This window comes from Apaloderma vittatum, unplaced genomic scaffold (genome assembly GCF_000703405.1).
Source record: "Apaloderma vittatum isolate BGI_N311 unplaced genomic scaffold, ASM70340v1 scaffold1836, whole genome shotgun sequence".
NCBI classification, from domain to species: Eukaryota; Metazoa; Chordata; class Aves; order Trogoniformes; family Trogonidae; genus Apaloderma; species Apaloderma vittatum.
Window position 1 is genome coordinate 1,282 of NW_009721003.1, and position 25,746 is coordinate 27,027.

The window sequence follows — 25,746 nt, forward strand, 5'->3', positions numbered from 1 at the left end:
ATTCCAAGGGATCCTTGAAGCCAAAGTATGTGTGTCAGTACCCTCAGATTACGAGGTAAAAATATATGAGGTAACAGGAGAGATCTGCATCAGATTCTGGCTTATCCACGATAAAGCATTATTAAAGGTAATTGTTTTCTTTGCCATCATGCTTCAAGAGAATAATCTTTGTAGCTAGCATAATAACCATTAAGATGGGCATTGTTCTTCTTCAAAGAAAAAAAATTAAAGAATGTGGTTTAAAAAAGATCTAGCTAACTCATTTTTCTGATATGAAGTGTTAGCCAGCCTGCTCTGATTTCCGACATTACCTAATGCAGAATGCTTTCGTTATTAAGCAAGAAGTTTGTTGCTTTCTTTCTGGACAGCTTTTCTAAGGCCACTTGAGCAAGTGGTTCAAGACATCTGTGTTCAGCAAGCTTCATTGAGCCATAGCATTGTTGAAGTATATTCTGTCAGCTGTGATGACTTTTGGTTGTCATTAACTGTATATCTCAAATGAGGGTAATATCCTACTCTAGATCTTTATTTGCAGGTTGATAAAAGCAAGTTCATCTCTAATCTCCAGCAGTTACCTTTCTGCACAGATTTATTAACTTCCATAGTAACTGTCATTCACAAATGGGAAGATTAGTTATTCAGAGGACTAGTTTCCTGATTGAGAAAAAGAAATAAAACAGTGAATATAAAATTACACACAATTTCTGTCTCAGGCTTTTGGTCGCTTTTTAGCTATAAGAGAAATTAAAATAAAATGTGCTCTAGCGGCAGTGTTATATGGCACTAATTTCACAGTCTGTTGTGCTCTGCATACCTCCCAAGTAAATATGTCTGAAACAAAACAATACTGATTGGATAATTCCTTGCTAGAATACTGCAAAATTTTCTTAGGAAAAAAAAATAAATTATTACTATGCAGTGACAATTGTGACCACTATATAAAAGCCCTTTTCTTACGATGTTTCCACATCTTCTCTCTTCCCGTTTTACTCATTTTGTGCCAGAATGACCTTCTCTGATTTTTCAGTTATTTTACCTCCCTGCATCTTGAGATCTGTCTGGACAAGGTAAAACCCAATTTATTAATTTTGAAATTTTCTTTGCCTTTTACATATTCTCTACTTTAGAAATGACAGCTTTTGTAGTGCTCTTCCTCAAGTCAAGACAGGAAGCTCCTGTTGATGTTTGAATTACCTGAAAAACATGCATTGTTATTTAAAAGGATTAATTATTAATTACCCTGTTTACCCTTTCTTTCTTATTTGGACTGGCTTCAAATTCCACTTAAATAGGAGTAAACCCTCTCTATTCTTACCTGTGCAGGGTTGTTCTTTAATTCAGGTTCTCATGCTAAAGAGCTTGTGTTAAAGAACCCTAAAATGTACTCCTGGAAGTTATTAATATATTAAAACTGTAAAACAGTGCCACCTACAGTTAGAGTTGTTAAATATTATTTCAGTTATGTTAGTAAAACAGTAAATATATATTCAGAACTGGTTTTGGTTATCCATCAATATGTAAGTGACATCCCTTTCTCTATCTCTTGGAGCCCCAATATTGTTGCCAGTGTTGGAAATAAATTGGCGATAACAACGATAAGGAATTTTCTAAAAGTGTGCCTAATGTAGACACCGCCTCAGTGTCTACATATAAAGTCAGAACCTGGAATGAGTACGAGTCTTAGCTGATTCATGAGTCTCTGCTGAAGTCATACCTAGAAGGAGGAAGCTCAGGCATTTCTTTCAGAGGACAGTAAAAAATCATTGTTAAACTTTGTATATACCTAGTGCAGGCCAACAAATCATAGTACATGAGCAATATAGTGAAATATTTCATTTAAAAATATTTAATAGTTATGGGGAGTGAGAACAAGGTCTAGCATGACACCTCTCTTCATCGATTCCTCTTCCGCTTGGAGAAAGAAGTCATTATCAATGCATTCCAGGAATCTCCTGGATTGCATATGGCCTGCTGTGTTGTCTCTCCAAATGATACTGGAGTGGTTAAAGTCCCCCACGAGGACGAGGACTTGTGAACAAGCAGCGACTCCTATCTGCCTATGAAGGGCCTCATCCACTTGGTCCTTCTGGTCAGCTGGTCTGTAGCAGACCCCCATTATAATATCTCCTACCCTTCCTTTCACCCTGGCCCACAGGCATTTGGTCTTTTCATCATGCTCCATACATTCTAGCTGTTCATGGACATAGAAGACAACATCCCCTCCTCATTTACCCTGTCTGTCCTTCCTGAAGAGTTTACACCCTTTTAATTCCAAACACCAGCTGTAGGAGTCACTCCGCCATGTCTCTGTGATGCTGATTAGATCGTAGCACTGCAGGCACACAAGCATCTGCAGCTCCTCTTGTTTCTTGCCCATACTGTGTGCATTCACGTAAAGGCATTTGAGCTGGGCCCCTGGTGAAGTACCTGAAGCCCCCGATGAAGTACAGCTGCACTTCAGCTGGGATAATGGTGTTGCTCCCAATGTTGCTACACCTTTCCCAGGGTTGTCTTCACATGATATGGTTGTAACCCCTTCCCCCTTCATAACTAGTTTAAAGATCTCTCAATGAGCAGCGCCAGCTCATGACCCAGGATCCCCTCACAGACATCTGAACCTCATCTTATTTCAATAGGCTAGGTGCTGTGTAGACGTCCCCATGGCTGAAAAACCCAAAATTGGACTGTTGGCACCACCATTTAAGCCAAGTATTAATCTCTTGATTTTTTTTGAACCTCTCAGTATTTTTCCTTGCAATTGAAGGAATTGAGGTAAACACGACTTGAGCACTTGATCCTCGTAGCATCTGCCTCCGTGCCTTGAAGTCTCTTTTGATTGCCTCTGTTTGTACAATAATGAACACTGCAACTAAGTTACATTTAAGAAGTGTTATTAGGGAAGCAACAATAATGCTCATACTTACCTATTAGCAAGAAATAACAGTGTTTCAACCTCAGAGCTTCATAGACAGTTGAAAGACGTGTTAGACATAATAAAATCAGTGGTCTTACCATAGTCCAGGACTCTCAGCTCCAGAGCCCAAGCAGCGTATTCTTCTCGATTATTCAGTGTTATGGTGGTTTGTGATTGCACAATTATGGAGTTTATAGAGACAGCAAGCTAAAAAGGCTCACAGATTTAATTGAAGGGTGTATCATAGTACTCTTTTGCTTCCCTGTTAAACCAGTGTAGACCTAGTTGAGCAACATGGAGCCCATTGCCTTTTGATCTGCAAATGACTCAGACCTTTACATCCACTTTTCTGCTTGCCTGCACCACTGCCTGTTTTATGTCCGAGCTGTTCAATAGCACCAGTCATGACGACAGAACATCGGTCAAAATGTAAAACTAAATGAGTCCATGGTGATGGTGACAGAAACACACTGTTAGGACTTTGACCATTTTCTCAGTCAGTCAGTGCTCTCTGAGTGTGAGTCATTTTGGGTTCACAAAGACCTGGCACAGCAGTATCTACAAATACCACTCTGTGGTATATTCAGTTTACTTTGTAATGGTAGTGATGCATGATAGACATGCTTTTGCCACCTCCTATTTGTGTCACCAGGACTGTAAACTTCATGAAGCCATTATCATTTGAAGAATGTTACTGTACCCATATGCCAGGGAGACAGGCTTTTGCACGCACGCAATGATTTTCAGTAGTAGTTTCCTTATAAAGCTGAAGTAAAAGCTGAGTTCTTTGTTATTTTCATTATACTCAGGACAATTTAAAGGTATTCTGATATTTGGCATTAGATTGTAAGTATAACAGAAACTGCCTGTCACAAGGGTAAAGTTTCATCTGTGCTTGAGATAGTCTTGATGTTTGGATGAAATTCATATGGTTACCCTACAATTCTACAGATGCTTGTATACTAGTTAAAACCCCCCTTCTTACTTCCCCATGCCCTAGAAACAGAGATGATGTTGAAAAATGCTCTGAAGGCAACAGATGCTTCTAATTGGAAACATAACAATCTTTTTGAGAAAGTTCAAGGTAAATATTGCTTCCTAAAATAAAGTGTGATGAAGTGATTAAATTGCAAGATAAGTTGCTTCCTAATTGTTCCCTTTTCTGATTATTGTCCACCAGTAGTTATAGGACATCTATATAAATAAATTTAAAAAGCAAACTAGACCAAACAAACCAAGAAACCCCCAAAACCCAACACCCAAAACCTATAAATAAGCCTATAGGCCTCTTTATTCACATTTTACCTTTTTTCCTCAAGAAGAGCATAGAGCACAATATACAGTGAAAAACTGCTTTTGCAAATTTAGCCCTTGCTGCTTTTCATCAGATACTCTTCTGTTTAGTGCCAAGGAGATGGTTTGGCTCCACAGGTCTATAAGTTAGCACGGCACTTCTTCGCTGATGGGAATGAAGTTACCCCAGTGTTTTTGTCACTTTCCCTTTTTACTTCAACATTGTGACAGTAGTGCCCAAATCTCTCATGTTAATCAATAGAAGTTAAAGACATAATTTTTTCCATAGCTGGAAAAAAAAAATTGTCAGCAGCTTTTTACATTTGAAATACTGGTGCGCAGAAGAGTTGCCGCTTATCCGAGATTATACCAGACTTACTTGTCAGATTCTGGAATCCAACTAGCTGCTGCACATTGTAGTCCCCTGCCTTAAACTCAGAACATCCTTTACTGTTGTTTATAAAAGAACCACACAGAGTTTATTTGACCCAGACTTTTAATGGGTCCTGCCCGAGTTCATAAGTATGGATAGATGAGGAAGAGGCTTTCCCCCGTGGAGCAGCTGTTGAAGGCGGCTCACATAGCTCCTGCTGTGCTGATGCTTTGGAGGATATGGGCAGCACTTGCTTTTGCTTCTTCAGGGAACGAGCATCTGAAAGCAGAACTGAAGAGACAGAAACTGTGCCCTGGTCCACTCTGGCCTATGGTTTTGGTGTTGTGTGTGGGGAGACCATGCTGTAACTGCCTAAGTACTGATGCATACTGCACATCACCTAAGTAGAAAATAGCACAAAGAAGGATGGTGTCTACTGGTCTGACTTGCTTCCTTCTGCACTGCTGGGTGGTTAAATGCTAATATTCTAATCTTTTATTAAGTACGGTGTAAATTCATCATGCCAGATAAATGAAGAGTGATGTTTGTAAGTCAGTAAAAAAATATTACTAACTGTTCTTGGAGTTCCAGCTCATTTTCTGGATAAACAGTGCTTGTAAGGACGTGTTGGGAAGAAAAACAGTGAAAAAAATTGCATTACCTTACTCTGCTCTAACGGTAATGAAGAAGAAGATAAATATATGACTTTGCAATGATTTGAGACAGATTTGTAACACAGGTTTTAGCTTCTTTGCAGTGTCCGATTTTGCAATTTTATCTTCAGTCGTTTATGTAAATGTGTGTTATTGAGTTTAGAAAGTGGAGAAGACCAAACAAGAAAATAAACGTAAGCTTAAATAAAGTGAAGACAAACAAAATGTTGATGCCTTTTCCTCTGTCTAGACCCCTGTGTTGAAAGCAGTGTTTTCATAAAACTCAGACAGAATTCGTTTCCATACTGAGTGCTTAATAGTTCCTGTCAGAACAAAACAGCTGGGAAACATATGGTATCCATTTCCCTGTATCACTTGGAAAAAATTTCACATGTAAATAAAACCAACATAAAAGTGTAGGCCTTTGAACCTAGAATCTTATACAATGCATAAATAAGTCAGTACAGTGCATTCTTTGTATTGGCCCACTAAGTTACATGCCTTTTGATTATTATTATTTTTATTTCTTCTTCGGAAATGTATTCTTAAGCGCTTCCAAAAGTATTAAGGTAATTTTCAGACATTTGTAACTACTAAGCGATACTAATCTTTCACTTCAGACATTAATGTTGCACTGAAAGTGTGTGTATCTGTTTCTTTAGAAAGGTGTTCATGGCAAATTGTGTGTTTTGACCACAAATTAGATCCCACTGATACACAGTTAGCAAGTGTAATAAATCTGTTATGTTTAAACAGTATCCTTGACTTTCAGAATGCATTAACTCTTGGTGTATATTGAAAAGGGCATAGAAATTGGCTAAAAGCTTTAGTGGGTTTAGTGCTTCACTTCAACTGAAAATAACAAAATAAGGAAAACTCTTTGCCAGAGTTCTGCTGGTTATGGAAATCATAAATATCACCAGCTGGGACTGTGTGAAAGAGTGCAAGTTCAGTCGGATTGAGTTCCAGTTCAGTAGGATTTAATGTTCAGGCGACTTAAGCTCCCTGTCTTCTCTGCAAGTCAGATTCGCTGGTGAAACTCTGTATCCTGCAGTGCACTGAAATACTGATCTGGAAGGTCCAGAGCTATATATATGTGTCTGTGTGTGTGTATGTACATATATATGTTATATATATGAATATGGAGAGGGCCTACAGAGAGAGAAGTGAGAAAGGAAACATCATATCTGAATAAGTAGGCTTAATTTTCAGATCAGAGAATCACAAAAACATTAAGGTCAGCAGGGACCACTGGAGATGATTTAGTCCAAAGGCGATGCTTAAGGAGGGTCAACTAGAGCAGGTCAAGCCCAGGACTGTGTCCAATCAGATTTTGAGTATCTCCACAGATGGAGACTCCACAATGTCTCTGGGCAGCCTGTGTCAGTGATTGACCAGCTTCATGGTAAGAAAGTGCTCTCTTGTGTTCAGATGGAATTTCGCGTGTTTCAGTTTGTGCCCATTGCCTCTTGTCCTGTCATTGGGCGCCATGGAGACGAGCCTCTCTCCCTTTTCTCCATAGCCTTCCATCATGTAATTATACAAAAGAATAAGATTTCTCCTGACCTTTCTCTCCTCCAGGCTGAACAGTTCCAGCTCTCAATCCCTGTTCATATGAATTTCCCGGTCTTATATGAAAAATATATCTCCCACAGATAACAGGCCTTAAAAACTAAATTGTTGTTGCTGTTGTTAAAACAAATCCACTAAAAAGTTTTGACTAAGTCTTTTATTGACCTCGTAGAACATCATCCTACTCTTATGATGCATCTCCATGCAATTAAAAAAGTGTAATACAAACTAACATAGTTGGGCAGGACTACCATAAACACCACTAAGCTCTTATTGATGTCTACTACTTGATTAAAACTGCTTTATTTGTAATTGGGTATGAAGTATGTCTTGTTTGAAGAAAGTTTCTTTTCTGGAGTGTCAAATTTTTTAGCTGTTTTCATTGAGAAGCCATTAAATCTGCTCAGATAAGAATGTGGCATGTTGTCATGTAATTCTTGTTTTCTGTGTTTGGCCAGGTATATCTTTAAAGCATGCTATATCATGTCACACGTCTGGTAGTAATCACTTCTAAGTCACATTCCTCTGTCTCTAGTTTCCAGCAGCAGCTGGAACTGTGGAGTCTCAACTCTTATCGCAAATGCACAAAAACCAACAGGAATTGCGGATGTGTGCAATAAATTCAGACCAGTGAAGAGGGTTTCCCCATTAAAGCACCAGCCAGAAAGCTCTGAGAACAATGAAAGTGATGACCAGAAGAACCAGAAGGGAGAATACCAGAAAGGTAGCGAATCTCAATCTGCACCTCCAAATGGTGACCAGAGTCCAGGAGAAGGAGAGAGCCTTAAAAGCAAAAACATCGAGCCCGCTGTTCTGCTTGGGGAGCTGGAGCACTATGACCTGGATATGGATGAAATTTTGGATGTGCCTTACATTAAATCAAGCCAGCAACTTGTTCCTTTTACAAAAGTCACTCCTGAGAAAAAACTTCTAGGTATATGTTCAACAGTGAATGGTCTTAGCAGCAAGACCTGCTCTGCAGGGAGCACGGAGAGCTCGCCCGCTGGCGGGACGCAGTTCTGTGTGCTGTCCCCTGTGAAAGGCACTCAGCCGAGAAAAGCGCAGCCCATTGTCCTTGACCAACACAAGCATGTCACAGAAGAATTAGAGCTTTCCCAGCCCTTAGTTAAGTGTAGCTCAGCCCATGAGTCTGAAGCCCAGGGCAAGGGCTTTCTCAGCAGGACATTTGTTGATCCTCATGCTCACCAAACTGAGAAGACAATGCCAAACTGCCACCTGAGGACTTTCCACCTGCAGACGGCAGTGGCGGAAAACAAGCAGCTAGAGGAACTGAGTATGAACTGGAACAGTGCAGGGGGCCCAGAAGAGAGGAGCGAAGAGGTGAAAAAAATTAAGAGCATCTTGAACATTGTAAAGGAAGGCCAAATATCTTTACTGGTAAGTATAATCTTTTTCATAAAACACATAGAATAAGGGCAATCTTTGATGTGGTTTATTAAGCCAGCAAAGCTGATGAAGTGCATATGTTGAACTGCTGCCCTTTTTATCTCGTGCACTCCGTAGAAATTGAGCGTAGGGGCTTCCAAATTGAAAGTTTTGGTCTTTAAATCAAATACGTAGCGAACCCAAGATACTAGTTTTATGTAAACGTGGCCAAGATTGCAAGTTTATGCAGTACACTAAGATCATATAGAAGGCAGACGTTTTAACTATTGAGATCACCTAAATATTGAATTTAAATCTTAATTGAGTTTTCCCTTTCGCAACATCTGTGGGTTGCTTTGTTTGATTATTGCTAGTTTAGCTCAGTTTTTATTTAGAGCCTTATGATGGGAACAGAGGGGCTTCTGTTGTGTTCTGATTATTATTCAAGACTGTTTATGCTGTCTTGTTGCAGCAGCATTCTCGGGCAGGAGCTTTCTCTAAAACCTCATTGGCCTCTGACCCATATGAAGTGTTTTAGTAAATTCCAGCACTGTGATCAGGCACTATCCACGATGGTTTCCAGAGTAACTAGGTGCAAGTTAACAGAATGATGCAGAGCATGTGATCTCCACTCAGAGTGGCTGATGGAGGCACAGTGTATGTATAAGAACTGATTTTGTTAGATTTTTGTTAGCTTCTCTGTTTACTAGTCTAGCTCAAGCACAAAGGCACATTATTAGCATAGCAACAAGGACAAAGGCAGATATTCAAAGACTACACAGAGGCAGAAGAGAATATTCAATTGCTCAGTAAAAAATAAAAGCAGATTAAATTCACTCTGAAATAAGAAAAAAAAAGAGGTCATCGATAGCTAGCTAGACAGAAGGAAAATGCATATATTTTTGCAAGCAGATGAAAACCTCTGAATGAAGTAGACTCATTGAATAGTACTTTGGCAAGTCTGCACAGTTCTAGGAACTTATCATTGCTGGCTTCCTTCTTCCATTTTCCTTCTGGAGTTTCTCAATTCAATTGTTTTGTCTCAAAATTGGATTTGGACAGAAGTGATATATTACATCATGGTTGTATAGTACTTTGGATAAATATTCAAAAAAAATTTTTCATGGAAACAAGCTATCAAATAAAAGTATTCTGTCATGTGTTTTAACTACATTTTAGATTGCACTTAACACAAACTGCCACTTTTGTGATGAACAAAATTCATTAGGAACTTCTTTTAGAAGTCATGGATGTTTTCTGTTCAACTACTAATCAATATAATGCAAAAAAAGAAGGGGAGGAAGATAGAAAAAATAGTAAAATGGACAGTAATTATGAAAATCAGGATATTTTTGCAGCTGGTTCTTTGATCACACTAGTACAAAGATTTAAAGCTACTCAAGATCTTTCACTGTTGTATGACAATTGCATGAGAAGGAGAGCAACTACATGGCAGATCAAGCCAGTGAGCATCCCACCTCTAAAACGTTTTGCTGAGAGTAGCCAGGTTCTATATAGTGAAGTGAAAAGCTCCTGCATTTGAGTTGTAAAAGAACATGTCTATGGGAATCATTTTTGTATTTGACTTTTGTCTGAGGCTGTGAGGCTTAATGTTCTGCATATCTTTTTATCCTTAGTTATAACTAACATAATGGGGTTTTTTTAACAGCCACATTTAGCAGCAGATAATCTGGATAAGATCCATGATGAATGTGACAACAATCTGTTGCATGTAGCAGCATCAAAGGGACATGCAGAATGCCTGCAGCATCTCACTTCTTTGATGGGTGAAGACTGTTTGAATGAAAGAAACATTGAGCAGCTAACTCCAGCTGGATTAGCAATAAAGGTAACTTAGTTTCTGTCGTTACTGTAATGTGGCATAAGAGGTCATTTAGTTTCTTTCTGTGATGACAGTAAGTAATACATCCAGCAGGATATTATTTTTCAAGCATTTTGTTAAATGAGAGCAAAAAGAACTGTTAACTGGTACAACACAAGAAAAGAAATTACTATGCAGGATACAGTATCAGCTGTAAAGCACTGACATTTTGTATGTTGTTGTCAATGCAGACATTCTTTCTGAAATCACTTAACTGACTAAAAACGGTATTTAAAGAAACTTTCATTTAGCTCAGACTCTGTTGTTTCTTTAGAGAGCATAACAGTTTCTTGATTTTTTACAAATACAAGAATAATCTTGTAAAACAAAGCATAAAAAATCCCTCTGATCCACATATAGAGGTGATACTTCTTGGTTTTCTAGACCAATCTCACTAAAGTTAAAATGTACATTTACAGAACAACCTGACAGAAACTGCAGAAATTAATGTCAAAGCTTACAGGGAAACCTATTATGTAGGAAAATGTGAAAATTGGTGGTGTTGCTGCACTAAAATAAAGCATAGTGGTGTACAGGAAGGCTGATAATTTAATCATACTGGTTCTGGTTCTTTAATAAGTGAGACTGAATGGTTGAATGCCATTCCTTCTAAAGACTAAGTACCATAAAAAGAAACAAGGAAAGGAGTGAAGTATAATAGAAGAGTTTCTGTTTCTTCCGGGGTTTTATTTTTATTTGCTTCTTGGGAAAACTTTAGAAACTGACAGAGCACTGGTAGATTCCAACTTGCAGGTTTCCATCTTTGAGACATGATTTCAGTGACCTAGGGCCCTGGTGCGGGTTTCAGGATTGTTTTTTTAATGTTTTTTTCTGAGACAAGCCATATGAATATAAAATTAAACTGATATCTAATGAAATGCTATTATAAAAGCATGGTATTTAGCTTCAGTTCCTTGGCCCATGTCCAAACTGAATAGTTAGTCTGCCAATTTAAAGTCTTAAAATTTTAGTTGGAAATTGTTTTCTTTCTTGTTTTTTTTCAGCCTAGGTATATGATGTGTTTATAAGCCAGTAAAAAGTGTTTTCTTTTTCTCCAGAAAGGCTGGCTTTTTTAATGATTACTTCCTTTGGTTTCTGTAATACTTGACCATGCTTTGACATCACAGGAAAGTGTGTAAATGTAATGGAGTTCTTCATGGAAGTGAGAGTACTCAGGCCCAAGTGTTTCTAATGATGACCTGCGTGGCTGGAGTTATCCTGAATCACTGCAAAATTTTGTGAGGGCCTTAAAGTAATCTAGCATGACTAAATTTTGTTGCTCTTGATCCTTACTCCCAAAGTGGTTTTGCATACAGATGGAATGGACTCTTTTCTTCTTGCTCTTACTTTATATCATCATAACTCCCATAATGTTATACCGTGTGGGTATAACTATCAGAACAGAAGGAAACTCGTATGCAGGGACATAAATTTCTGTGAAAGAGAATTTCAGCAGTTTAGTGGTGATGCATAGCATTTCCCTGTAAGGAGTGAATTAATTAAAACTAATTCCTTTTATTCAAGACCTGCTTCTGACCTTGAGCTATGAGCTGAAGAGTAAAAATGAGGTGGCATATTATGGCCAGTTGTACTGTTATATTGATAGTTTATTTTAACTAACTGTGGAGAAATGCTTTCCACACTAACAAAATTACTGTATTTAGCAGGTACTTAATTTTAATAATTCTTTACCTTAATTTTAAAATACAAAAATATTTTACTTAGTTGTGATACAAAAGAAGACAAAATTTAAAAGTATTAGTTAGTCATGCTCAGTATCATTTGAACCAAAATATGATAGTGAGGATTTTTCTAGCATAATAAAAAAACAGAAGTAGTCTCTTTGGTTTACTTTTGTTACTGAAATTGAGAGAAATAGAGGAAAGTAAGTAAAGTAAAATGGTGTGCATTTTTGTGTTTATATACATACATTACATCTGGGAGGAATAAGGCAAATATCAAGTTAATTTTATTTCAGTTTTTCTTTTCTCATATAGTTTTAGATGGATTGGTCTTTATGACATTCTCCTCCTTTTTTATAAAAATAAAACTCAAACTTGAAATGGATTTTTCTTTCCTTCTCATGATAGCTTTTTCCATTTTATGCACATAAACAGTACATTGACCTCGCTGAGGTTTTGACTGAGCAATTGAGATACTTGTTTCAGCTATAAAGAATATAATAGCCTTTATGAACATGAGAGTTAAAAATTAAGTGAGAGCAGGCTGGAATGTAGGTCATGCCAAACTGCATTTAGCAGGGTGCCATCAGTGAAAAGTGTGTGCGGCAAGAGAAGCTGTTAATGCCTCTATACCAGGCCACAAGCATGATCTGAAGAAAACATTCATCTATTTTCCTTAGTATCTATATCCCACTTCATAGTAAACTATGAGGAGTGTGCATAACAGCTTGGGAATCTTGAGACTAGGCTGTAAAAGATGTTCAGGACAAGAACCATCTCCATATTTGTGTTTGTGCAGTATCTATTACAGATCCATGAGGATTAGGTGTTCAGTTACTACAAACATGAGAACATCTTAAGAAGCAAGGACTTAATTAGTGATCAATGAAAACCTGAGTTTGTAGGTAGGCTGTTCACTCTGCTCCAGCAAATTATCTCCTTTAGTCATTGGGCCTTGCTCTACAAGTGATAGAAATCGAACTATGGTTTTGCAGTCCGGGAATAGAGACCGGATTGTGTGTGTACTGTTTGACCACCACTTTCACACTGCCACTTTTGCTGCAATCAGTAGCCAAATATAATTGATCCAGGACAACAAGATAAACAAGTGTATTACGTGAGAGCAAATGAAAGAACAAATTTTCAAACAAACTGGAATTTCATAACATTTTAATAATTATGAGAAGCTTTTCCTGGAATTTAAATATTATTGGTTTTTAAAATTTTTTTAGAATGGTCAGCTGGAATGTGTTCGATGGATGGTGAGTGAAACAGAAGCTATTGCAGAATTAAGTTGCTCAAAAGACCACCCAAGCCTTATTCATTATGCAGGTTGCTATGGCCAGGTATGACTTTTACTTACTTCTTTCAAGTAGATTATTTAAGTGCTTATACAAAAATTTCAATTTAAAGCATGCTTAGCATTTTGAGGCTTTTAATTACAGGTGTTCTTAATTAGTTCAAATATAGCAAAATCTTTTCCCAGTTAATCTGTGTATTTTCTTCAGCATTTTCCCTCTTAGGTTTTGTTTTGTTTTGTTTTGTTTTTTAACCTTCAAGCAATGACGAGGAGAAGATTATCTGGCATATTAGGCCAGTCTTTCAATCTGAAGAACATCTAAGGAGATTAGCTGTCATGATCCCTGGGAGACTGCTAGGACACATCAGAAAAACATTGAACATTTTGGGATAGTTCACATTCTCTTTTCAGGAGACACTAATCTCAAAAAACGTTGGCAAATTGTTTAGGAATTCAGTATATTGGCAGTGAAATGTGGTGAAACTTGAACATCATCTGTCTAGCTCTAGCCAGTTTTATTGAAAATTGCATATAAAAATATGTTGTAAATCAATACCGTTCCACACCTATCTTATCTATAAATCTAATGATGAGAAACCACAGAAGTACAGTATTTCAGTGCTTTGCTAATGTCTGGGAAAATGTATACCACTTAATTGCAGCACATTCTCTTACCAAAATTTCTGTTTTTCCTAAGTAGACCTTGCAATAACCCCTCTTCAAAGGACCTTCTCTCCTACTATGCAAGGAGTAGTGATTGGTTATTCTTCTGTAATCTGTGTGGCAGATGGGCCACATTATCATGCAGTTTCTTCAACAGACATTAGGATAAATGCAGAAAGGCCACTATTTTTGTCTTAGTGCTTTTTTTCTCATACTTGTTAAGAGAGAGCAAGCAAAATGCTCTGAGAGAACTAAGAAAATTGTATTTTTCTTTTGTGCACAAGTGTGAAAGTCCCATTCAATGCTATGCAATTGTTGTGGCATATTTTTGCTGTTAACTGATCCTGTCCAAGCATGATTTTACTGGAGGGGGAAGGAAAAAGAGGGGGCAGGATTCAAAGGCTGGAGAGCTAGAAGCCTACCCTTTCACCTGCTGTTTCCCTAGGCTCACAAACACCGTTGTTTTCATGCTGCATAAAGATCTCCCTTGCCTTTTCTCTTCTCACCTACTATGCAGATGTTACTGGTGCAAGTTAGGTCCGTGCTGGATGTACTGACTGATTGTGTCCCACTTCTTGTAGCAATTTTGGCCCATAAACCCAGCACAGATTATAGGGAGGCTAGGAGCCAGGTCAGGACTGGGTTCAAGAAAGTCATCCTTGCTACTGGGAGGAAAAAGTTCGAAAGAGAAAATTTCATGTGAGCTTACATTCGTGCCTTCACTTGATTAGCCTAATTTTGTCCTAATCTCTACAGGTATTTATACAAACTAAATCCAGTGAAGTTTTGTTTTTTTCAGTGAGCTGTACTGTCTTCTGCCAGGAACAGATCTGGCACACTTTATCTAGATTCTTTTGAGAGCAGGACAGAAGCTGTACCAGTTAAGAAAAACCAGTTACAATAGGCTGCCCATGAAATTTAAAAACATGATAGATAAATTGCTGCCAATTTTTCTTAGTTAGCTGAATTCCAGAGAAAGTTTGCATGTATTGTTAATTATCTTTATTTTCATAATCCATAAACATCTTGCAAACATGAGGGAATGTTGAGGCTGAAGGGATGCCAAACTATCTTACCCAACTGTGTTAAGAAGAAAAAACTTTGAGAAAAAATCAAGTGTGTAGTTGGCACTGTCCTTCAAGCTTTAATTTATTTTACCATTACTTACATGAGAGATAATCCATGTAAACACTGATCTTGGCAGAGTTACAAGAGTAATATTTTCACAAGGAAGACCTGTTACTGAATCATTTTCTAAAGGAGTCAATCCATCCATTGTTTCCCTAGGCATTAGACATGCGCACCATATTTTTCTTTAATAAATATAATTTAGAATGGGCAGCAAAAGGGAGTTCGTGGCAAAGCTCCTAAGTTAAAGGTCATCAAACCACAGTCATGGCATGAGTCCAGAGACATCTCAACAATATTATATTTTTCCAGTGAGAGTTGGACCACATTAAGTTCATCCGATGGAAAAAAGAGAAAAGCTGAACGTCAACCTCTAGCCTGGTCAGCATAACTTCTAGCAAGAGATTCTGTAAGCATGACATTGTGCAAGAAGCAATCATGGTGGTACACAGGCCTCTCCATGCCAGGCATAAATCATGGGTACCTGGCAGATTGTGTCCTAGCTGTTTCTGGCACGGTCAACATATAACAGAAGGAAGATGATGGTGCTATCTTGGCTGCGCATAGTAGGTCCTAAGAGCTTCGCAGGGCTCTGATTTCACTGTGGGTGCTGTGGTAGCATGGACTGCACAGGTAAGAGGCAGAGGATTGGGAGTGCCAAGGGTCTGTGGCCTCTGAGTTCCAGGGAGACTAGAGGGACTTGGGGAACCAGAGCTACTGCATGACTGAGCACCTCGGCAGAGTTCTGTGCACCACCTCTCAGTGGTGCAGCACTGGAGTCCACAGTGGGGAGGAGTGTATGACATTCAAATATGGAAGTGGCTAACAACACACCTTTTTTGCACCTCAGGGTGTTTGCCTTCCTGCCTAATGTCGTTTTTTTCAAGGATAATGTGTTGTTTTCTGTTACTCCTGTTCCTCTACTGTGAAAGGATACTGGGAAAGGCAACTAATTTAATTAGTATGAAGTGATGGGACTAGGATTAGCTCTAGAGTCAGTACTCTTCACCATGCTAATCCTTGCATTTGTAGACCATTTAATGACTTAAATTGTCTTTGTTAGTTGTTCTTTCTGCTCCAAAAGCCAACTGATGGAGGCAAAGTCTGCAACCTGTCCCAAAACAGAAATTACGTATTGTGACGTTTTCCCAGAATCTTTTTTTAGGGAGGTTACAATTATTATAGGTCTAGAATATGCCAGTGGGGTGCTAACCACTGCTACAATGTAAGACTGTTGTAGGTCTTAAAATTATCAGACATACTGAATAATTTTTCAGTATTTATCTGTTCCTGTTACTTGACAAGTATGTGATTCTTTTCCATTATCTTAATCTGACAAATTTTGTTAACCTCCATTTTGTCTGAATAAATCGAGTTGATGACTCTAAACATATTCCGAAGAACCCTTTTGTTCTAAATATATATTGTGTTAGTAGAGTGATATATATATATATAGGTATATGATGTTTTCATTTTCCCTAGAAGTAGGTGGAAGAAATAGTTGTCTTCTTTTTTGTGTGTGTTAAAGATACAGTTCTTAAAAACCAAAGTCATCTGAGAGAAACACAAACTATTTGAGTAGACCTCTGACCTTTTGCCTGTCATCAGTTGGTGCACAGACAGCCCCAAATACAGGTGACTGCATTTAGCTATCCAGGCACTTTATTTCCATGTTCATAAGATAAATGACTAGAAAGCATCATTTGCTCCATGCTGATTGTGACCATAAAATTACAGAACATGCTTGACATTCTGGTCCATATCATGTTCCAAAGAAATATATAATTTCAAAGCTATAGTTGCTTTCCAGTTCTGCAAATGAGTTTTGCTAAAATATTTTTCTTTTAATTTATAAAACATAAGGGAAATTCATAAGAGTAGTGTAATCCTTCTTTGCTGCTGGCCAACACCACAGGAATCTCGAGAAATTGCTCAAAAGTATTTTGAAAGGGATATGTGATCTGAAGTCATCTCTCCATGCTGGCTGTCAGCTGTATTGGGCGTTCAGCCAAGGAGAAGTAAAAATACCTTTCACCCTGTAATGAAAACAAAACTGCTGTTAAAGTGGAAGTAGGAAGAAGATAAGTTCCAGACAGACCAGCCCTCTGATGTAGTAAGCTGAGACCCAGGTGCTTGAATGGGCAGAATCATTCGGAGGATGCCTAAAAGAATATGAGGATCCGTCTATATTACCTTGGCATTAAAATTTCTGTGGTAATTTCATACAAAAAAAAAAAGAGGTTTATGCCCAAGATTCCTAGCTGGAATTTCCTTTCCTAATTTTTATTCTTTCCTACATGATTACTGCTGATGGTGCTAGACTTTCAGTACTGTTTTATGTAGATGCACTTCACTCTTACAGACCCATGTCCAGCGCTGGGCAATTACGTACTTTTATATCGCTGTAACTACTAAGTGCTGCAGGTTAAGTGTGCATTTGTAATTGCTTCACCAACACTAGGATCTACAAAGCCCTTTTGAACTGGAGGTCTTAGATAGTGTAACGTGATAGATATCAATGAAAGATAATAAAAATACATCTTTAAATAAAAAAATTTTAAGCTAGAAAGTAGTTTATTCTCTTTAACTACTCTGATGCAAAATCTAAGAATACAGCTGTAGTCTGCTGTCCTTTAATGGACCTCACGTTTTTTGTGTAATCTGTAGATTTATTGTAAATTTTCAATGTGTATGACACTCAGGAGGGCACAATGTAATTTAGTTTGGAGAGGTGAGGAAAGTTCCTAGAGAAAAGAAGATTTTTCCAAATAAACCTGCTGGGAAAAATAAGGAATAAAATAGGCTTAGTGCACATATATGAACTCTCCATTATTAGAAAAGAATGCCCAGTTAAATGTGTGTTACACCTGCATAGACACTCAATGTTAAAAACAATTAAGTTGACACCTCAGTTTTGGCTTCAAAACATGCAGGCACATACAAATGGTCCATTAGTCAAGACACTGAGAGCTCAGGATAGAGAGATTTCCTGGGTTTAGTTGTGTTGCTTCTCCTCTTGCAGAACAGCCTGGAGCTGGGGCTTGATGACAGATTTGAAGAATTTAGCTGCTCAGCAGTGTGATCTGCGCGTACCGCTGTTTTAATTTTCCAGAGGGTCTTGTGAAGTTTCACCAAATTTCACAATCTGATTTTCAGATTGACACACAGGCTGTTCTGCCTCAGGCCTCCTCTCCAACTCACAGAATTGCATGCTTTTTAATGTACAATTTCTCAGAATGTGTTACAGTAGTCATATTTTTCCCATTATGTCTTTTTTATAAAACAAATGAAACTATTATGGCTTATTTCCTTAAAAAAAAATGGAAAAAGAAAAATGAAGACCTGTGAAGTCCTATGAAGTTTGAGAGACTGAAAACAAGGAATTATTGGCCAGTATTAGTAACAGATGCTACTAATTACAGTATTTGTCCAGTATATTTAACTTTTCATTATTTCTTATCTTTTGTGACATCTCTTCCCCCCCTCCCTAGGAGAAGATCCTTTTATGGCTTCTTCAGTTTATGCAGGAACAAGGAATTTCACTGGATGAAGTTGACCAGGATGGTAATACTGCTGTTCACATAGCTGCTCAACATGGCTATCTAGGATGCATACAGGTAGAGTGACCGCTGCATCAGAAACCTCTTCACAGCAAACTTGAATGACAACAACTATTAAAATGATTGTAGGAGAACTTACAAGTGGGAATAATTATTGATACATTAAAATATACTAGAAGGAAGAGCTTTAAATCGGTAGGACTCAGACTGAAATAACAAAAAGCTCTGGTTTGTCAATTCCTAATTTTGCTATACTAAAGTAACTGCTGTATTGCAAGAAGAAAGTGTGATTTTACATTTATGCATAAGCAGCTAATGTGTATGTTTTTACATTACAAATGGGCAGCCATGCGTACTCTTTTTACTGTTCTCATATTTTCTTTCTCTTTCTAGTGAGTAGTTGTAGCTCTCTGGCTCAGGGGAAGTCTAACAGATAATTTTTTTTCTATGTTGAAGGATTTCCACCTCCAGTAAACTATCCTTTCCAGACTTACAGTCTTGGAATGTATCTGTGCTAAACAATACAGCATGATGGTGATTTCTAACTAATTCTAAATGAATCAGCTTGGCCACTGAAAGCAACGTAGTTTTGTTGTACAGAGCTGCTGAGAAGGGTAGTTTGTCCTATGGAGAATGTTTACACAACTACAGTACTTAAGGGAGCCAGGTGTGAATAAAATTAAAGAATCATAGAATCATTACGGTTGGAAAAGTTGTCTGAGATCATTTCTTCCAACCATCTACCCAAGACTACCATGACCACTAAACCGTGTCCCAACAGGCCATATCTATGCGTTTCTTAAACACTTCCAGGGATGGCGACTCCACCACTTCCCTGGGCAGCCTGTTCCAGTGCCCCACCACTCTTTCAGTAAAGGAATTTCTCCTAATATCTAGTCTAAACCTCCCCTGGTGCAACTTCAGGCCATTTCCTCTTGTCCTATCACTAGGAACTTGGGAGAAGAGATTGATCCCCACCTCTCTATAACCTCCTTTCAGGTAGTTGTAGAGAGCAATGAGGTCTTCTCTCAGCCTCCTCTTCTCCAGACAAAACAACCCTAGCTCTCTCAGCTGCTCCTCATTATTCTCCAATCCCTTCACCAGCTTCGTTGCCCTTCTTTGGACACACTCCAGCACCTCAATGTCTCTCTTGGAGTGAGGGGCCCAAAACTGAACACAGGATTCAAGGTGCGGCCTCAGGGTACAGGGACACAATCACTGTCGTACTCCTGCTGGCCACACTATTTCTGATACAGGCCAGGATGCTCTTGGCCTTCTTGGCCACCTGGGCACACTTTTGACTCATATCCAGCCAGCAATTGACCAACACTGCCATGTGCTTCTCCTCCAGGCAGCTTCCCAACCACTCTTCCGCAAGCCTGTAGTGCTGCCTAGAGTTGTTGTTTGGATAGCTCTGTAAGTACCTGTGTTCAATGTGAACATGTCAGAAAAGCTGTAGGGTTCAACTTGGTGGCTAGGTGAAGCATCTCAACTTTACATTGAATTGTGGAAGTACCCTGTAGAACCATTGGTTACAGAAATACGTTTCAATATTTGGTGTTGTTGGCACTTTGAGTGAAACAGTTTGGAGAAGAAATAATAATAAAATTATTCCAGGTGTTTGCAGAAAAGTATTTGAGAAACAAGTTAGTAATTGAAGAATAGACAAAAGAATAAATAACCACATGACAGAAAGGCAAGAAATCTAAGTGATCAAGTTAAGTTTGGGAGGAAGACATGTCTAAGAAGGAGTAGTAATTCTCAGAATCTAAGGACTCAGATATATATCAGTAAACATGTCAATCCTGTTACTGTACATGAACTGATGCACAGCACCTCTTAGGCCACTGCAAAGACAGAAGATCTGTAGTAGTTCAACCCTAAAACAAATATAGCTAGGCAATTCTCATTAGTTAATTATATTTGTGCACATTCTTAGGCTGAACCTACATATGCTGCTTATTATTGCAGCAGTATATTTATATATCTGGATGTAGAGAAGATATAACTCGATAAAAGCTATTTTAACAATTTCACACAATAAAAAACAGAAAAAAAAAGATGACATTTGTCAAGTATTTTATTTTGAAATGAAAACATGAAAAATAAATGGTGAAGATGTCTAATGACAACAAAAAAATACAATGTTAGTAATGACACTTCATTAATACCTCACAGTTGCAAGTGTAACTGATGTTTTGATGTGCTGATAAGCCCTCTACCCAATGAATTTATAGTACAATTTAAAAGCGAATTATCTGGCAAAAAGAAAGAAGTGATAAAGGAGGCAGGGAAATTATAAGTAACAGTACGAAAGATGGAGGTTCACAGGCTGTCAACGATTCCCCAGTCTTCTCATGCAGTGTGTTTATGAGCATGTGTATGAGCATGAGGCGTCCCTGCCCATGACAGGGAGGTTGGACTAGATGATCTCTAAGGTCCTTCCTGCCTAGGCCAGTCTATGATTCTATGATATGATTCATGTTGCATAAGGTTGCAGACAGCACCAAGTTGGGTGGGACTGTTGGCCTGCGTGAGGGTAGGAAGGCTCTACAGAGGCACCTGGCTGGGCCGAGGCCAATTGTATGAGGTTCAACAAGGCCAAATGCCAGGTCCTGCCCTTCGACCACAAGCCCCAGCAACGCTACAGGCTTGGTGGAGGGTAGCTGGAGAGCTGCCAGGCAGAGAAGCACGTGACAGACTTGGTCAACAGTTGGCTGAACGTGAGCCAGAATTATGCCCAGGTGGCCAAGGAGGTCAACGGCATCCTGGCCTGGATCAGAACTAGCATGGCCAGCAGAACGAGGGCAATGATTGTCCGCCTTTATTTAGGACTAGTGAGGCCACATCTTGAATCCTGTGTTCAGTTTTGGGCCGCTTATTCCAAGAAAGACACTGAGGTGCTGGAGCAAGTCCGAAGAAGGACAACAAAGGTGGTGAAGGTGTTGGAGAAAAATTCTTAAGAGGCGCAACTGAGGGAACTGGGGTAGTTTAGCCTGGAGAAAAGGAAGCTGAGAGAAGACCTTCTCACTCCCTACAACTACCTGAAAGGCGGTTATAGTGAAGTGGGTATCAGTCTCTTCTCCCAAGTAACAGGTGAAATGACAAGAAGTGGCCTAAAGTTGTGCCAGAGAAGGTTTAGAATGGACATAAAGAAAAATTTCTTCATGAAAAAGATTGTCAATTGTTGGAACAAGCTTCCCAGGGAAGTGGTTGAGTCACAATCTCTGGAAGTGTTTAAAAGATGTGTAGATGTGGTGCTTAGGGACATGGTTTAGTGGTGGACCTGCTCTCTAGGTTAACGGTTGGACTTCATGATCTTAATGGTCTTTCTCAACCAAAACAATTCTATGATTCTAAATAGTGCATAACACTGGTTGTCACAAACATATCAGAAAGAGTGAAGTTTTGGTCTCGATTCATGCTTCAGTTATTGGATGTCTTGAGGTCAGCCTAACAGAACTTCTTTTGCCCTTACAACACTCTGGATTCAAGACCCAGAGGTAACTCAGATGTCATGCTTACAACCTGGAGAGTTTTCCAGCAACAAGGGTTCTCCTCTAGTACTGCAAGTGACACAGGGTTATACATCAGAGTATAAGCCTTTCGGATTTTTTTTCTTAAAGGCTGGAGGCTGGCACATATTTGAGTATCTCTTTAAAAGAAAGTAGGAGGCAACCAAGCAAGTGTAAAGCAACAAGACTTGTTTTAGCATTAAAACAAGCAAACAAACAAACCCAAACAGATTGAAAACGTCATTGTACAGATTTCTTTCTGCAAAAGAAATTTGTGCCTGTCTGACCTAAAAGTGTTGTTGGAAAGTATCTGCTATACCTTTCGTGGCCAAACATCAGTTGGCTAATGAATAAGAACATTGAGACTGCTGCACTGAGTATTTTAAACTCAGGTATTCTGTAGTGGTAGGAAATGGAGAGCTAAACCACAGAAGAAGTCAGCAAATGTTGTAGCAAGGACATTCCTAAAGTGAGATTCTAAAGGTTGCAATGCCTTGCGGTGCAGAGATCCCAAGAACAGCAGATACCAGACCTGGTAAGCTATTACAGCTTATCACCACCCTCTATAAACTGGCTAACGATTATTCTCACTGCCCTAGACCCTGATTTTGTCTAGCACTGATGTCCTTTGAATTGTACTTGCCTATGTCTTCTTTTCTAGGCCTACCATGTGCAAAGTATCCAGTTTCATGTAGTAGTCCAATCCACTGTAGGAATGCTATAAGTCATGCTATGTTGTACAAAAAAGTGAACAGAAAACTGCCAGGGAAGGTGTAGGAGTACAGTGGTTTTACAATTCTTCAGAACCACAGCTCACTCTTCTATGTTATGCTTGCATCTGAGTGATAGATTTTAGTGTTACGTGTTTTGAGGTCAAGCTGCATACAGATTTGTCAGTGACTGATTTTTAAAAATGCTTGTGTTAGACCAACAATTTCAAGCATTTTTTGTCAGGAATCCTTTGCATCCAGCTGTTCTTGTGGTTGACCAGAAGTCACAGCGGAGACTTACAGGTGTTGATGTTCCCTTTTGTGTTTCTGCAGACATTGGTTGAATATGGAGCAAATGTCACCATGCAAAACCACGTGGGAGAGAAACCCTCACAAAGTGCTGAGCGACATGGGCACACCATGTGCTCCCGCTACTTAGTAGTTGTGGAGACATGTATGTCATTGGCCTCTCAGGTTGTCAAGCTGACTAAGCAGCTGAAGGAGTAAGTGTTTCATGGTTAGCAAAGGGAACATTCCTAAAACAATACCCTGATTGTCTTGAATTGATTAGCAGTGTTAGTTTCCTGCTTCTTATATATGATATTTTCTGCCTTATTTCTCCTCTCTTGCCTGCTGCCCTTTCACCTTTAGAAGCTCAGTTTTTCAGATGTTCTCTGAACATCTATGCTGTGGACATAGATGAAGAGAGTGGAAAAGGGTATGTTTGCATACTTTAGGATCACATCTGTTCACATAGCGTGCTTCTGTATACAGCGAGTGTCTCTTCCCAGTTATATTGATGGATGTTGCTGGTGGGAGGAATAATGGAAATAGTTGGAGGGGGATTTTTTTGGACTTGGAAGGTCACCAAAGCCTGCAACGGCTACTCAGGAAATACCTTATGTTCTGGTTTTTTCTTCATAGGAGCTGTTTTTTACATTTTAGTATGGTTTTTAATTTTTTTTTTTTTCTGTAAAGAGTCTCTTATTTTTAAACATGAATTTATACAATTGTTTGCTTTTATTGTAGATGCAGTTACTGTGACTTAGCATGTCAGTAGGCTTGTAAGGCACTTAGAAACCATCAGCACCTACCTAATGTTGTTCCAGCTTAGATACATGACCAAGAGCTTGTCAGCGACCGCAAGCCATGAAAGCGGCTTCTGGCGGTCCAGTGTTTAGAGAAAGTGTTTAGAGAAGACTATATCGTTTAATGCCAGCAGCTTGTGGTTGGTTGTACTCTGTATAAATTACAAGACTCTGTCATCAGAGGAGCTGGAGGGCTGGCCTCTGTGAGAAAAAATGAGGGGCTGCCCTTTGCTGGACACTGCTGGTTCAGCTGACTCTGCAAGCAACCCACTGCAGGACATGGCTAAGCCTGTCAACCAGGGTTCACTGGCACCCCATTGAAAATTTACTTGAGGAAAGGAAGAAAATGCCAGACAGGAGGAGGGTACAGAAGAATAACAGAAGGAAAAGCAAGGGTAGAGGAGCAGGAGGTGCACCATGGTGGAGCAGGCACACCCCAAAGGAACTGTGGCCCATAAAGCAGCCATGCTAGAACAGGTACACTCCTTGAAAGGACTGCAGCCCATGGGTATGCTGACACCAGAGCTGGTGCTTCCTCGAATGGTCTGTAACCTGTAAAGGACCAACACTAGAGCACATGAAAAAGTGAGATGGAAAGAGCAGCAGAGAGAAAACACTGCACACAAACCCTGATCTACACTGCTGATGGCCTTAATGAAAAGCCTAGGTGTCACCTGCAGCAATAACAAGAAGGGAATAGAGGTGTCTGGAGTGAAGCCTGAGAGAGGGCAGAAGAGGGACTTGGAGTGAAGATAAAACTGGGAGTGAAGTTGAGCCTGGAAAAGGGGAGGAGTAGGTATTTTAAATGGCTGTCCCTTTTTGTTTTCCAATACCTGAATCAATAACATAATATTTATGCTAATTGACAATTAATTAATCTAAATTCCTCAAGTTGAGTCTCTTTTGCTTGTAATAGTAATTGATAAGTGATATCGCTGTCTATCTTGACCAATAAGATTGTGCCTCGGTTCTTCCTATTTTCTGCCCCCATCTCACTGAGGAATGGAAGCAATGAGTGTGAGTGCTTCGCTGTGTGAGTGCTTGGCTGCCAGCTGGGGCTAACCCATTACAGTGATAAAACTTATAGCTTCAAACTGGATGTCTTGAAAATAAGGGTAACAATTATCTGTATTGTCAATTCACCCTTTTTTGTGTACTTAGCTATCTATTTCATACTGTTTTTACAGCAAAAGAAGTGTGTAGTAGCAGTTCTCTCTGACATTACAGAATACTTTCTTGCATTTGAAGGATGCTCGCTCTTATGATTGCACGTCAAAGTTTTATAGTATGAAGACATCTTTTCTTTGTCTTATTTTCAGTCTTCATTTACATTTATACTCACATAAATACAGTGAACTAAGGCTTATTATAATTTTTGCAGTTTTCATGGTTTTACAGTCTGACACTGTTCCCCAGACCAGGGTATTTTGCAGCTGGTTCACTTGCTGAGAAATACTTAAATATACAAAACAGCTGATACAAAGGGAAAAAAAAGAACACGGGGTATTTCCTGAATAGCCTGCATCAGCATCTGACTCGTCTCAATATATAATGAGTTTATTTCCCTGTAACTCAGCACAAAAAAAACACACCCGCTGGAAAGTTGAGATGGAGACCACAGATTCTCCATGTTTCAGTTCTCTTCAGTGATCACCCAGTACTTGATAGAAAGTGCTCCCTCTCATATGGAAAAGAAAGACTTGATATGTTAGTCATCAGGCTGTTTACCCATGTAGAAATAATCTAGTTCTGACTTTGCTGACAAAAGCATTAACACTTTTCAAAGTCTCCCCCTTGTCATCTCACAGACTGCCTGCATAGGAAGTCATTTAAAGGGTTCTTATCTGGTGGGTTCCTTTGCTTGTCTCAGCTGGAGTAAAATCTGCTACACTTCAGCAGCCTGGTTTTTTCAGGCTGCAGATTTAGCTCGAGTAAGTGCAGCCCCAGCCTTTTCTTCCTCTTGTACAAAGAGATGTGAGTCTCTTGTGCAGCCATGTTGCAGTTTACTGAGGCAGTGAAATACTCTA

The 25,746-nt window shown here is 39.1% G+C and overlaps 1 protein-coding gene across 1 annotated transcript; it reads left to right on the plus strand.

Moving 5' to 3' along the window:
* Window positions 1-2,660: 2,660 nt before the first annotated feature.
* LOC104269027 (synphilin-1-like) lies at window positions 2,661-23,138 on the plus strand. The gene is made up of 7 exons (XM_009871185.1): window positions 2,661-2,709; window positions 3,915-3,998; window positions 7,341-8,203; window positions 9,861-10,040; window positions 12,988-13,101; window positions 18,338-18,463; window positions 22,965-23,138. Exons 1-7 carry the CDS (start codon window positions 2,661-2,663, stop codon window positions 23,136-23,138), a joined length of 1,590 nt encoding a protein of 529 aa, XP_009869487.1.
* The last annotated feature ends 2,608 nt before the right edge of the window (window positions 23,139-25,746 follow it).